General features: G+C 45.5%; 1 protein-coding gene across 3 annotated transcripts in view; it reads right to left on the bottom strand.

Annotated features, from left to right (window-relative positions):
- Positions 1-660: 660 nt before the first annotated feature.
- RNF185 (ring finger protein 185) overlaps positions 661-12,258 on the bottom strand; it is a 36,318-nt gene continuing 24,720 nt past the window's right edge. For all 3 annotated transcript variants that reach the window (XM_026484855.4, XM_026484854.4, XM_057305984.1), the window contains exons 3-7: positions 11,793-11,811; positions 9,972-10,084; positions 8,492-8,546; positions 5,075-5,192; positions 661-3,151 (exon numbers count right to left, since the gene is read on the bottom strand). In XM_026484855.4, coding sequence (XP_026340640.1) covers positions 3,054-3,151; positions 5,075-5,192; positions 8,492-8,546; positions 9,972-10,084; positions 11,793-11,811 — 403 coding nt within the window. In that variant the 3' untranslated portion in view covers positions 661-3,053. The remainder of the gene's footprint in view (positions 3,152-5,074; positions 5,193-8,491; positions 8,547-9,971; positions 10,085-11,792; positions 11,812-12,258) is intronic.

The raw sequence follows: 12,258 nt of genomic DNA, 5'->3' as shown, positions 1-12,258 counted from the left end.
GTTTGTAACCTATCTTTTTTTTTTTTTTAAGATTTTATTTATTTATTCGACAGAGATAGAGACAGCCAGCGAGAGAGGGAACACAAGCAGGGGGAGTGAGAGAGGAAGAAGCAGGCTCATAGCGGAGGAGCCTGATGTGGGGCTCGATCCCATAACGCCAGAATCACGCCCTGAGCCGAAGGCAGACGCTTAACCGCTGTGCCACCCAGGCGCCCCATAACCTATCTTCTCTCTCATACTGTGCTACTGAGGAACCTCAGGGAACTGCATAGCCACTGCTCTGGGTAGAGGGCTTGGCCGGGGTCCCACTGGTTCCACTGCAGAACACGTGGAGAGATGCAGACACTGAATAACCTGTCATTGTCCTCAAGGTTCTGACTGTCCACAAGCTAAGCTCCATCATGGTAGCCTGCAAGCTTAGGAATTCCATACACTTGTTGGGACCAGGGCTGTCACATGGGTCACACCTTGGGCAGGGCTGTGTATGAAGTGCTTCTCATCTCTAATCATTGATGGCTGCCTGAAGCCTTTGCTCCTTGATGTGACATTCTCACGTATGCAAAGGTGTTTCTCAGAGGCCAGACCAGTGTGACTACTCCCCAACCCATTCCTGCCCTGCCCCACCCCACCCCCTTATACAGACAAGTCCACAGCTCACAGTAATGTAAAACCATTTGTTTAATTCTAAATCAAATCACTTTCACAACAGTGAAAATTTTAGTGACTGGTCAAGGTGTGCCACTGTACATGGTGTCATTTTCTGACTGTGGGTGGGACCTGGTCCTAATCCACAAAGGTGGCAGGAGGGGATGGAGACCAAGAACATAGACAACACACAAAAGAAAGGAAAACTGCCTTGGCAGACAGGCAGGGTGGTGAACCTGCAGAGGGGTGGTGGGAAGGGGGCTTCCTGTTGGGGCTGGGCCAGCAGTCCCAAGTTGGCTATCCTGCCCCAGCTCCCAGTAGAAGGTGAGTGGGGACCAAGAAGGTTCGAAATCAAAGGGCACAGGACCAACCTGGCTTTGCTTACAGGTTCCTCGGATGCCTTTGCTGGTGAAGTTCTCCTGGGCTTACTACTTTGTTAAAGAGTCCAAGTGATTGTCTTCCTATCCACAACCCTTCTTTTTTACCTTTCTTCTGGAAACCCGTTTCTGTTGGGCCCGTCTGACTGAAGTCCCCTCTCTCACCACTAGGTGGGGCTACTACACTGAGAGATCCCACCAATCCACTTGCGCTGAGAATTCAGGACCCTCCCCGCCCCTCCCCGCCCCCCCCCCCCCGACTTTGGGGATTTCCAGGAGGTGATAAGAAGAGTACTCTTGAGTGGGTGTCCCAAGAATGTTTAAAATCCATCAGGGACATGGTAAAGCTGGTGGTGGCTTAGTCCTACCAAATGGATTCGGCAAACAAACCACCTATTCAATACTTAACATTTTGTCTGATTAAACACTGAACTCTGGCATTGACAGGTACAGAGGAGAAGGGGTGGGCCTGTGGAGAGGAGAGGAGGACTTCCCTCATCTTCCTCAACGTCTTGGTTTCCACATGCTATGCAGAGCCACATGTGGAAAAAAGAACTAGGTGGGGCTTTCTACCACTTGTTGGCTATGACTGGGGGTGAGCCAGGAGCAGTGTGGACTGGTAAAGTGATGGGCCCCTGGAGGAAGTCCATCTCCCTCAATCCCTGGAATCTCCTGGAAGAGGCTGGATTTCTAGGAAGAGGCCTGACCAGCACAGTGAGAACCACTCCACAAGTGAACTGTCCTGCTGCCTGGAATCACTCCCTCCATCAGATTCTGAGGAAAAAGTTTGTGAAGTGGAAAAACAAATCAAGGGCTTGGGAAGACCATTTCCCTTGGAAATTTCCTGGGGAAGACCACACCACATCATCATGCTGCCTGGCCATGCTACCTGGCTTAAAAAATCATCAGGAGTTGCCTGTTCCGCAGTTTCGTGCTTCTCTGGTTTTAGCACACATACAAGGAGTTTTCAGGGGTATCCACCCAAGCCATACCAAAACCAGGGTAACATGTGGGTCTCCCCACTCCCACCTCTTCATAAAGGACAATTTGACTTCTGGGGAAGATGGTCTTCAACATGCAGCTGAACTGACTTGACAAAGCCACCGGTTTCCATTGGGTGGGTCTGAAACAATGCACCAGAGCTTCTGTGGCCTTGGGGACAAGGGCTGCTTGTTCAGTTGTTCCTGCATGAGAGCTCCAAATCCCACCAGAGTCCCACTGACAGGTCTTTCCTAATGAGCAGTAGTCAGTTCCAGCCTCAGCAGTAGTCTCCACTGTGCGTCCTCTGGCAGACGTGCATATTTTGGGATGGAAAGATGATGGGAAATCTGTGACTGAAGCTACATGTCTCCGGGGATAATCTACTCCAAGAAACCAGCAGGTCATTCAAGCCACTCTCTGGAGCCAGAGACTACGCTCGGCCCAGAGCCAATAAAAGATCTTTGGATCTCTGGTGAATTCATGAAGTGACTCCAGCTTTAGCTGCTGCAATTGCAATCTTTATAGGACAGCAATTTCTTGCATTTCTGCTAAGGAGGAAGAGCAAATAGGGCAGAGCAGCACTGGGATATGGAGGGGAACCTCTCTCTATGAGGAGTCCACTGATTTTGGAGGCCAGTTACCAAGGGGTAAAAGAGATGAAAGAAAGTTTCTATTTGGTTCATCCCCTTGTTTTTGTACATACTCAGGTGAAATTGTACTGACAGTTTCTCTCTTCGTGCCTCTTCCTTGTGCAGAGTCAGGACATGCTGAGCTGGCTGGAACAGGACTTCATAGTCTAACTCATGAGAGATGACTCAATGCCAAGGACTGAGGTTATAGCAGGGTGTTTACAGCAGTGGCGACACTCCAAAGTCCTTGACAACTGGTCTTGAGTCCCTAAGCTCTGATGGAGAAGCAGAACTCCTTGATGTGTTACTGACCCCACTGATTCCAAGGGTCAGGATTAGCCAGGAAGCCAAACATCAAGGGTGGGTGTGGCATGTCACCAGTCCAGAGGCCCTGCCATGGATGTAGGCTAGGAGCCCAGCATTAGGCAATCAGGAGCCAGAACATGATCACTAGGGCCACAAACAGGAAGAGGCGTGACAGGAACTGCTCATCCACGTACTGGGGTGTTCCAGGGACAGCTGGAGAGACAGGAGGGAGAAGAGAGGCTGTCAGAATGCTGCAGCTGTGCACACTGCTACCCATTTGGGCCAGAAGTCAACAGCATCAATCTTCATCTCTTGACAGCACACTAAAAAGATTTCCAAACCCCAAATAACATTATGCAAAACAAAACTGGAATTATGAAGCTATGCAGAATAATAGAACAATGAGGACAGGTCTCCAGTTTATCCTAAGAGAGTTTGGTCTGCAGGTGTAAATTGAACAGGAAACTCTTAGAGGAAATAATAAAAGAAAAGCTGTTGTTGAGCATCTTCTGTGTGCTGAGTTTTGTACATACATTACTGCTTGGTGGGTATTAGTATTCCCATTTTGTGTAAGAAGAAATTGATGTACAAGTATGAGGTGACCTGCCCCAAATCACAAGGTTCACTTGTTAGTGGCAGAGCCCCACAGTCATGCTCTCAGCCTCTCTGCACGCTATCCTGTGAGTCATGGAGTCTCTAGATCCTGGCACTTTGAGCCGGGGGTGCGGGGGGAGGTGCAGAGAGCCCCACATATGAGTGCCTTCCTTTTCCAGAGAAGAGAAGTAGAGCCCAGACAAGCAAAGTGACTTGTCTCGCCCATCACACAGCAAACTAGGGGCTGAGCTAGGCTTCCACTCCTCCCTGCTTTGAGAAAAGCTACTATGTAGAGCTCCCTGTCCAGACTCTGGGGGAAGGAGAGTAAGAAATCTATATCTAGGATGGGCAAATTTTATCAAATATGACAAAGGAAAACTATGATTGTGGCAGGGGGATAAACTGATCCAGAGTCCCGCATGGCTGTAGAACTCTCTTTACCTAAGGAACCCAGGGTGAGCCTTGAACCAAGAAGAAGGGAAGCAAGCTGCCAAGTGGGTTCTTGCTGCTGGCATAATGCCCTGTCCCTCCTTCAGGGCAGAGCACACCTGTCCATGTGGGGTCTCCTTCCTTTGATAAAATGCATAAACAAAGGAGAAACCCTTGAGGTGGAGGAGGTAAGGAAGGGCATTCCAAGACCTCTTGGGGCTGTACTATTCCCCAGGTAGGTGCTCTGATGATTCATGCAGGTAGTCAGTCAACAAAGACTTACTGATTGCCTGCAATGTGCCAAGCACCAGGGTAGGGACCGAGGAAAACTGGGATGCCCCAGGAGAAGGTTTCTGTCCCTAAGAGCATAAGCTCCTGGCCAGCAACCACACACTGTGCCCAGCACACACTCTGGGTTCCAATGAGTGCAAGCAGAGCTCAAACGACTTCAGCACCTCTGCAGACTCCATGGTAAGGATCTTGGCCCAGGTGTCAGACTGGGATAAAGTACAGGGCACCCACCTTGCTGCCCTGCTCTACATGGAATGCAGCTGGCACCTTTAAGCTGGCTGGAGAGAGAAACGTAGTGGCAGGTAACAGACCTAGAAAGGGAGAAAGGATTCCCAAAGGGGTAGGACTTGGAACCAGCCCCACATGTATCCTGAGGGAAGCTGGACAGAGATGCCACAGAATAAAAAGGCCCTGAATCCTGGTAGGTTGTCTCTCTCCTCTCTGCCCCTAAACGTTACGTGCACAGGACTAGGCTTTTCTTCAGCTAGGTATCCTGGGTATCATTTTATTCTTTTTCATTTTATAGGCAGAGAGTAGGTCTTGGGAAACATACTGAGCATTTTCTGATTTGAAGATGGAGCTAAATGCACACCCATCCCACAGGCTTGTGTTGAGGAGCCCCTGTGTTTGTGATGAAAGCACTTGGAACACACCTAATATTTAGTAAGTGGGCAATATACATTATCATGACTACCTGTAATCTGAAAAGAGTTCACATTTTGAAAAGGCTGATCGACCAAGCAGTGATAGTTATCTGTAATCTGCATACTAATGAGTTCCAAGGAGCCTTCAAGCAGAATTACCACGGAAGCAGGGTCTTACCTGGAGGAGGCCGCCCATCATTTATGTTAAATGCTGTGGCAAATATCCCAAAAGGAAATGCCCCAATTCCAAAAGACATCTGGAAGCCACCATCTCCAAATCCAAATCCTTGAAATCCCTGTATGGAAGAAATGCAATTCAGAAGAAGCAGCATGTTTCTCCTGCACCTGTCAAACATGTCACCTGCAAGTGGCATCTGCCTCTCCTCCCTACCCTCTGCCACCTGCTTCCAAAGGGGAACATTTTTTCCTCCCATTTAGACTACAGGGCAGAGGAAACCTGGTGGCCCCTCTGCCCTTTTGGCCTGCAAGGGGTCCCAGCTAAGGAGTTGTGAAGGCCAAAAAGGACTGGCTCTGGCCCAAAGTAAAACAATCTGCTGATGCAAGTCAGGGTTCTTAGATCACCAGGTTTTTTCCCAGAATCCCACCTTAGTAAAATTTTCTAAATGCTTTATAACAGCAAAATTGGCAACAACCCCTACACCTAATTACAAGGGAACACTGGAACAAGCTGCACATTATTGGTAATAGCAAAAAAGTGGAACCCTAATTAACCAACAATGGATGTCATGATCAAAATCTTTTTTTTTTTTTTTAAGATTTTATTTATTTATTTGACAGAGATAGAGACAGCCAGCGAGAGAGGGAACACAAGCAGGGGGAGTGGGAGAGGAAGAAGCAGGCTCATAGTGGAGGAGCCTGATGTGGGGCTCGATCCCACAACGCCGGGATCACGCCCTGAGCCGAAGGCAGACGCTTAACCGCTGTGCCACCCAGGCGCCCCCATGATCAAAATCTTGATACACACTCTCTAAAGACCATCATGCTGACTATGCAGCAACAGAGAAAAACTCCTGTGATCAAGCTACCAGACAAAACTGAACATTATGGTAACAAGTACATGCCAACATGCAGGTATGGGAACAAGATCTAAACAGGTAAGTATTTTCCCTCAAAGTTTTCATATTTTTACAAAGAATTTAAAAAACATAAAACACCAATTTTTTCCCGATTATTTTTATATATATGCTTGTTAAAAGAAACTTACACATTAGAGGAATAATTGACATAGTCAGAGGTCTCCTTATGCACCATTTCATGGCCATGCTCTCCCCAATAACCACTGTCAGCAGTTGGTGTATCGTCTTCAGCTTTCCCCTCCCATAACATGTTCTATACTGCGTCATCTTTCATATGAAAAGACTCAGTAGGAATTGTAACACTGTGAATAAGTAACCCATTTTCTATCTTGACCAAGGTTGCGGAGCAAGTAGAAGGGTTAGAGTTTAGATCAGAAACTAGGTCAATACGATCTGAAAACCCATACTTTTAATTATTGTGCATGTTTTACAAAAATTTTCTCTCCTCCCCCACATCCCTAGGTAGATTTTTTCTTAATTTTTTTTTAATTTTTAAAGATTTTACTTATTTATCTGACAGAGAGAGAGACAGTGAGAAAGGGAACACAAGCAAGGGGAGTGGGAGAGGGAGAAGCAGACTCCCCACTGAGCAGGGAGCCCTACACGGGGCTCAGTCCCAGGACCCTGGGATCATGACCTGAGCCGAAGGCAGGCACTTAACAACTGAGCCTCCCAGGTGCCCCCCTAGGTAGATCTTTAGAACAAAAGATTAAAAAATAAGAAGAAGAAAATGTATTGGGTCAACTGCTCTCCACGGCCTTCATTTGTGGGTCTTTTGCAAGTCATGAAAGTGACTATTCCCTATGCCATACCAAGCAGCCTGGCATCCAGCTCCAAATGTCTTGCTGGGCGGCACTACCTATAAAGCGTAACAGCAAATATAACATGAGGGCAAGCCCACAGAGAAGAAAAACAACCAGTTTTCCATCTCCTTAGTGCAGAAATGCCTCCTACTCAGACCCAGCATGGTTGAGTTTAAGGGCTCCTGGGACCGTGGCTGCCTTACCCAGGAAGGTGCAACTGTTTCATCAGGAACTACCACTTCATTGAGGGCAATCCCAAGGACTGACCCCCTGGCCTCCCTTTCAGCAACCTCTACACAATTCCACAAGTCCTCACATTTGCTGGGTTTATGCTCCTGGGGCAATATAGTTTTAAGCATTACTGGTCGCTGCACGTAAGTCATTAAGGCCAGGGCCTCTGGCTTCCTGAGGTTAGGAGCCAATGGTCTCTGTTGAGAAACAGAGCCTGAGAAAGTTAAAGTGATGTCACCTGGTAGTCAAGGGGGGAAGCGTTTAGATAAAAAACTAGGTCAATATGATCCAAAAACCCATGCTCTTAATTCTTGTGGGGAAATGACAAACTCTTGTGACCAAATTATCAGACAAAACTGAACACTATGGTCACAAGTCTGCTCAGGACAATATGCAGGGATGTGGACAAGACACAGATAGGTATTTTCCCTCGAACTTTTTAATACTTTAATCTGGAGAAATGAAAATATACTTCTTTGGGGATTCTGGTAGTGTGGATAAATATTTTGCTTTCACAATTTCTTTAATATTTTAACAAGAAAATTTTAACATCAACATCTGATTTAAATGAGCAAATTTTTTGAGCTAGTGGTTTTTCCCAAAATTCATCCTAGTAAAATAACTACAAACCTGCTCAAAAATGTTCATCAGAGTATTTTTAAAATAAAAAAAAGGAAAGAGCTAAGTGTCCAACAAAGGATCAAATAATGTTAAGTTCATACAACTGAACACTAAACAGCCTTTAAATAAAATATTACTGCATGTAAAATCTCAAGATACGGGGCGCGCCTGGGTGGCTCAGTCGTTAAGTGTCTGCCTTCGGCTCAGGGCGTGATCCCAGAGTCCTGGGATCGAGCCCCACATCAGGCTCATTCCCTGGGAGCCTGCTTCTTCCTCTCCCACTCCCCCTGCCTGTGTTCCCTCTCTTGCTGGCTGTCTCTCTCTCTGTCAAATAAATAAATAAAATCTTTAAAAAAAAAAAAATCTCAAGATATGTCATTAAAAGTCTCCCTCTCTCTGATATAAACTTCCTAAGGGCAGGGAATCTCTGCTATATTCATTGATCTATCACCAGTGCCTAGAATAATGCCCAGCACATTGAAGGCACTTAATACAGAATGAATGAAATTTTAAAAAAGAGCTACAAAACAGGAGCCAAGTATTGTAAAAAATAAAAACATATGTATACACAATACATCTATAAAATACATGTACATAAATAGATCTATAAAATTTATATGTGTGTATATATAATTACAGAACAAGAGAAAAGAAAACAGACCAAAATATTTCCAGTAATCATCTCTGGATGGTGTGATTATAAGTGATTTTCCCCCCCTTTTCCTTTGCATATTTCACATTTTCCTTTACTTTTATAATCAAGGAGAAAACGTATAGGGCCAAGATGGAAACTTCTAAAGCCATAAGCTCATTTCTAGAAGCTTCTCCTAGAATGTTCCTCACCCCTCTGTTCTCTGGCTCTGGCCTCTGTCCTTGAGGACGGGGAGGGGTCTTCTCTCTGAAACAGAAATATTGTAAAATAAATAATTATAAAATGCTTTCAGCTATTCCAAGTGGGGCAGGAGCCCTTCACCAACAGGGTCAGGTCCACCGTGCCCAGCACATGAACTTACACCAAATTAAACTAAATTCTAACCTTCATTCTACTTGCAACTGTTTTTCCAACTGTGTAGAAAAGCAGGAAGAAAAATCTGCTTATTCTAAGATGTTCATCATGTTGCACTACAGCCTACTCCTCTTATAGGAGCCTGGCCCAAACTGGTTATGAATGCTAGCCGGACACCTTCCCTGGACCTGTGTAATATAGGGGTCATTAATGTTAAAAATCCCAAATCCAAACTGAAACAGGAATGGCCTGTCAACATAAAGAGCCGAGATTCAGGATCTCTCTGATTTGCCCTATTAACTTTAGCTTTACCTTCCACTACTCCTTGGTAAGTACTCTACACTTTGCTTTTTGCCTCTGGGTCTTGGTCCCTTCTATCACTCATCCCCAAAATACTGGACTGAGGGCTTGTTAGCCATTAGGCACTAGGCAGGACACTACCAACACTAAGACTGTGATGGACCCTACTCTTGAGATGTTTATAGTTTAAAGGGGGCTACAACCAATCACAATACAGCATGGGAAGAGACTTCTTGAATAGAGGTATCAACTACATAGGGTGGAAGTACGGGTGAGAGCAACTAATGTGGGGAAGAAGGACCACTTCAAGGAGGAGGTAACTTCAGGGCTGCTCATTAAAGATGGACAGAAATTAGTGGAGGAAGGTGTTGAGTAGGACTGGGGAGGGCAGAAGAGGCAGAGGCAAAACAAATACAAAGGCTCATGAATGTGAAAGGGCAAGCTCCTTTAAGAGAAGCCCAGTATGTCTGGATACAGGGTATGCTGGAGTAAGGTAAGAGAAGGTCTGAGACACTGCTGGGAGAGTCCCGGGGGTGTGTGAGCGTGTGCATGTGTGTGACCAGACCATGAAGGACTCTCAGAACTTGTGTTTGTAGAATGACAGACCCATTCACACCTCAAGCTCCACTAAGCCTCCCAGACCTCCTGTCCCCTCCTCCCTCCGTACTTTATATATCACTGCTGCAGCAAGCCCCCTCCTTGCAGACTCTCCTGCTAGACACCCTACTTCCCAAGCTGCTCCTTCACAGCACTCTGCATACTTACAATTGTAATATCTTGCGCACTGCCTAGCACATTGCCTGCTCGCTGGCAGACGCTCAGTGGATATTCGTATTACAGCCCAGTGAGGAGCAATACGGCTTCCCTCCCTTCCTCATGAACTCCCATCTGGATCCCAATTGCCTCAAAATTGAGGGTATGTAAGCACTAGTAAAGGGTGGAGTGGGAAGGTGTTGAATGGAAGTGAATTCATGTCCAAAGGGAGGAGTGGGTGTGAGAGGTGTCCCAAGGCCTCACCTGGGGTCCTGCTGGCCAGTGCTGCCCCTGCCATAGAGCGGGATGACCTTATCTCGGCTGATGCCGGCTTTGCAAACTGGACACACTTGTCTGTTAGGTCTGGTCTCCAACCACTGCAAACAGGAGAGAAAAATGCATGAATGGTGCAAGCCCCCTACAGAGCAATCATAGCCAGCAGAACAACACGGACCAGAGGCCTCAAATTGGAAACACCAGTACCAGCAGGGAATACTTCAAGGAACCCAAGTCTCTAATTCCTGGTCCTGGCACTGAATAAATATTTACTAGTGGTGAAATCAAACTTGCTTTTCAACACCTCATAATTCAACAGGCTTCCTCATGCTTCATTACTTTTAGGGTCTCCCTGCAACACAGCAAGAAGGAACTGCAAGCCTGGAGCTGTGTCAAGGGGACTGACAGACCCAGCCTCAGTTTAGGCTGTGGGTGCTGGTACAATGAACTTTAGATCTCTGCCTTCCCCAACAGATTAACTGTATTATCCTGGCAGTCAAATTTTTCTTTCTGTGATTTCTCATTTTTACAGCATTTCCTCAACAACTTTGTATCCCAGACATCAGCATCTAGACATAACCTCACCATTTTCTGGTGATTTACTATGTGCTAAAAGATAGACTTTGCTTATTATCTAAATTTGCTTAGTGTTTTTTATGTACTTTCACTGATTTTGCATTCAACTATTTCTTCCAATATTAAAAACACCAGGATTCTGTTTTGGGCTTCCCAGGCTCTTTCACTGGTTAAAAAACATTCTGCTTAACTTTCTCTAAAATAAAATAAAAATGATAAAAACATGTTATCTGTAGTGTCTTTGAATAATTTAATTCATATATATTTTATCAACATTTATGTCAGAACATAAATTGCCATCTTTAGATCAAATGATATGAAGTTTATTATATAAATGTAAATCTAGGATTTCAGGGCCAAGGAGAAAGTAGCATTTAATGATTTTATATCCCACTTCCTTTATCCAACTGTTGAAAGCTTCAAAACTTACTTTATGCGCTCTTTATAAATTTCCAGCACATAAATTTATAAATTTACTAGGTTCCGCTGCAGTCAGAATGCACAGCCCTGAACGTAGTGGGAACCCCTCTCTTATTTCCCTTGCTTCTTTCTCCCACCTAGATTCTAAGGCTCTAGAGCTCTGGAACTTCTGTCCTCCCCCTACATTCCTAAGCCACCTACTAGTGTGGGGCTCTTTTGCCAACAACCGTGGAGACAGCTCAGTGATTATTCACAGCCAGTTGTGAATGCCAGGCCCTGCTCTGTCTCACCAAGCATGTGCCTGGGTTTGGTGAATACTTAACTGACTGGTTTTCATCATAATCTAAAGCTGGGAAAACAGACTTTTTCCCCCTCTCACAAAAGCTCTCTGTTGAGACCAAAAAAATTTCTCCCTTCCTAACATTTTCAAGACCTTTATGGGTAGGGAGTATAGTTGATATGCTAGGAGGTTCTTTTTGTAGAGGCAGAATCTCAAAAATAAAAACCTAAAATACTATCAGATCCAACCTAATCTACAGATGCGGAACTATGAGCCAGAGAGGTGGTGGCCTGTTAAGGCTTTACCATCGGTAACAGAGTCAGGACCATCCCAGGTACTACATGGACCCCTTGTTTTTAGCAAGTACCTGTCAGTGGGCAGGTGTATAAAGAGTGTTGGGAGGGGGGAGTAAAACAAGCAAATGAGCCCACAAACAGGGGAGATTGCAGCTTCTGACAGTAGTCTCCTGAGACTAGGGGTGTCTTGTGCAACCATAGCTGATGAAAGACAAAGTAAAATGAAATGCATCTTACCTGATGTAAACACGGCCAACTGCCAGAGTCCCCAGGGCAACCAGTCATCAAGAAGAAAGAGAATGGGGGTAAAGGAAGAAAAATGCTTTCATTAGCAGAAACACCGAGGGTGGGAGCAGAAAAATGGGAACACATGGTGGAACTGTGGAGCACTGCAATGCCATGAGTCTCTGTGGGGAATCACTAGTATCAGAAATTAGAAAAGACTGGGCTAAAAATCACAGGAAAAATTAGGCGATAGAGACAAGACCCAAGTCTCTACCCCTGGGATCCTACTTGTAAAGGACCCCCTGGTCCTAGACATCCCAGACCAGCTTCTCCACAAGTCAACCTTTGAGGGATTGTGACCTGTGAAGGAATCCAGTATAGGTTAAAGACCCACTGTGCAAAAAATTCCTGGGGGCATTCTCATACACACATACACATACTATTTTAGACTCCATTTCAGTGGGTTCATAACCTCCTA

This window comes from Ursus arctos, unplaced genomic scaffold (assembly GCF_023065955.2).
Source record: "Ursus arctos isolate Adak ecotype North America unplaced genomic scaffold, UrsArc2.0 scaffold_34, whole genome shotgun sequence".
Lineage (NCBI taxonomy): Eukaryota > Metazoa > Chordata > Mammalia > Carnivora > Ursidae > Ursus > Ursus arctos.
This window is presented reverse-complemented; position numbering and strand designations above follow the sequence as displayed.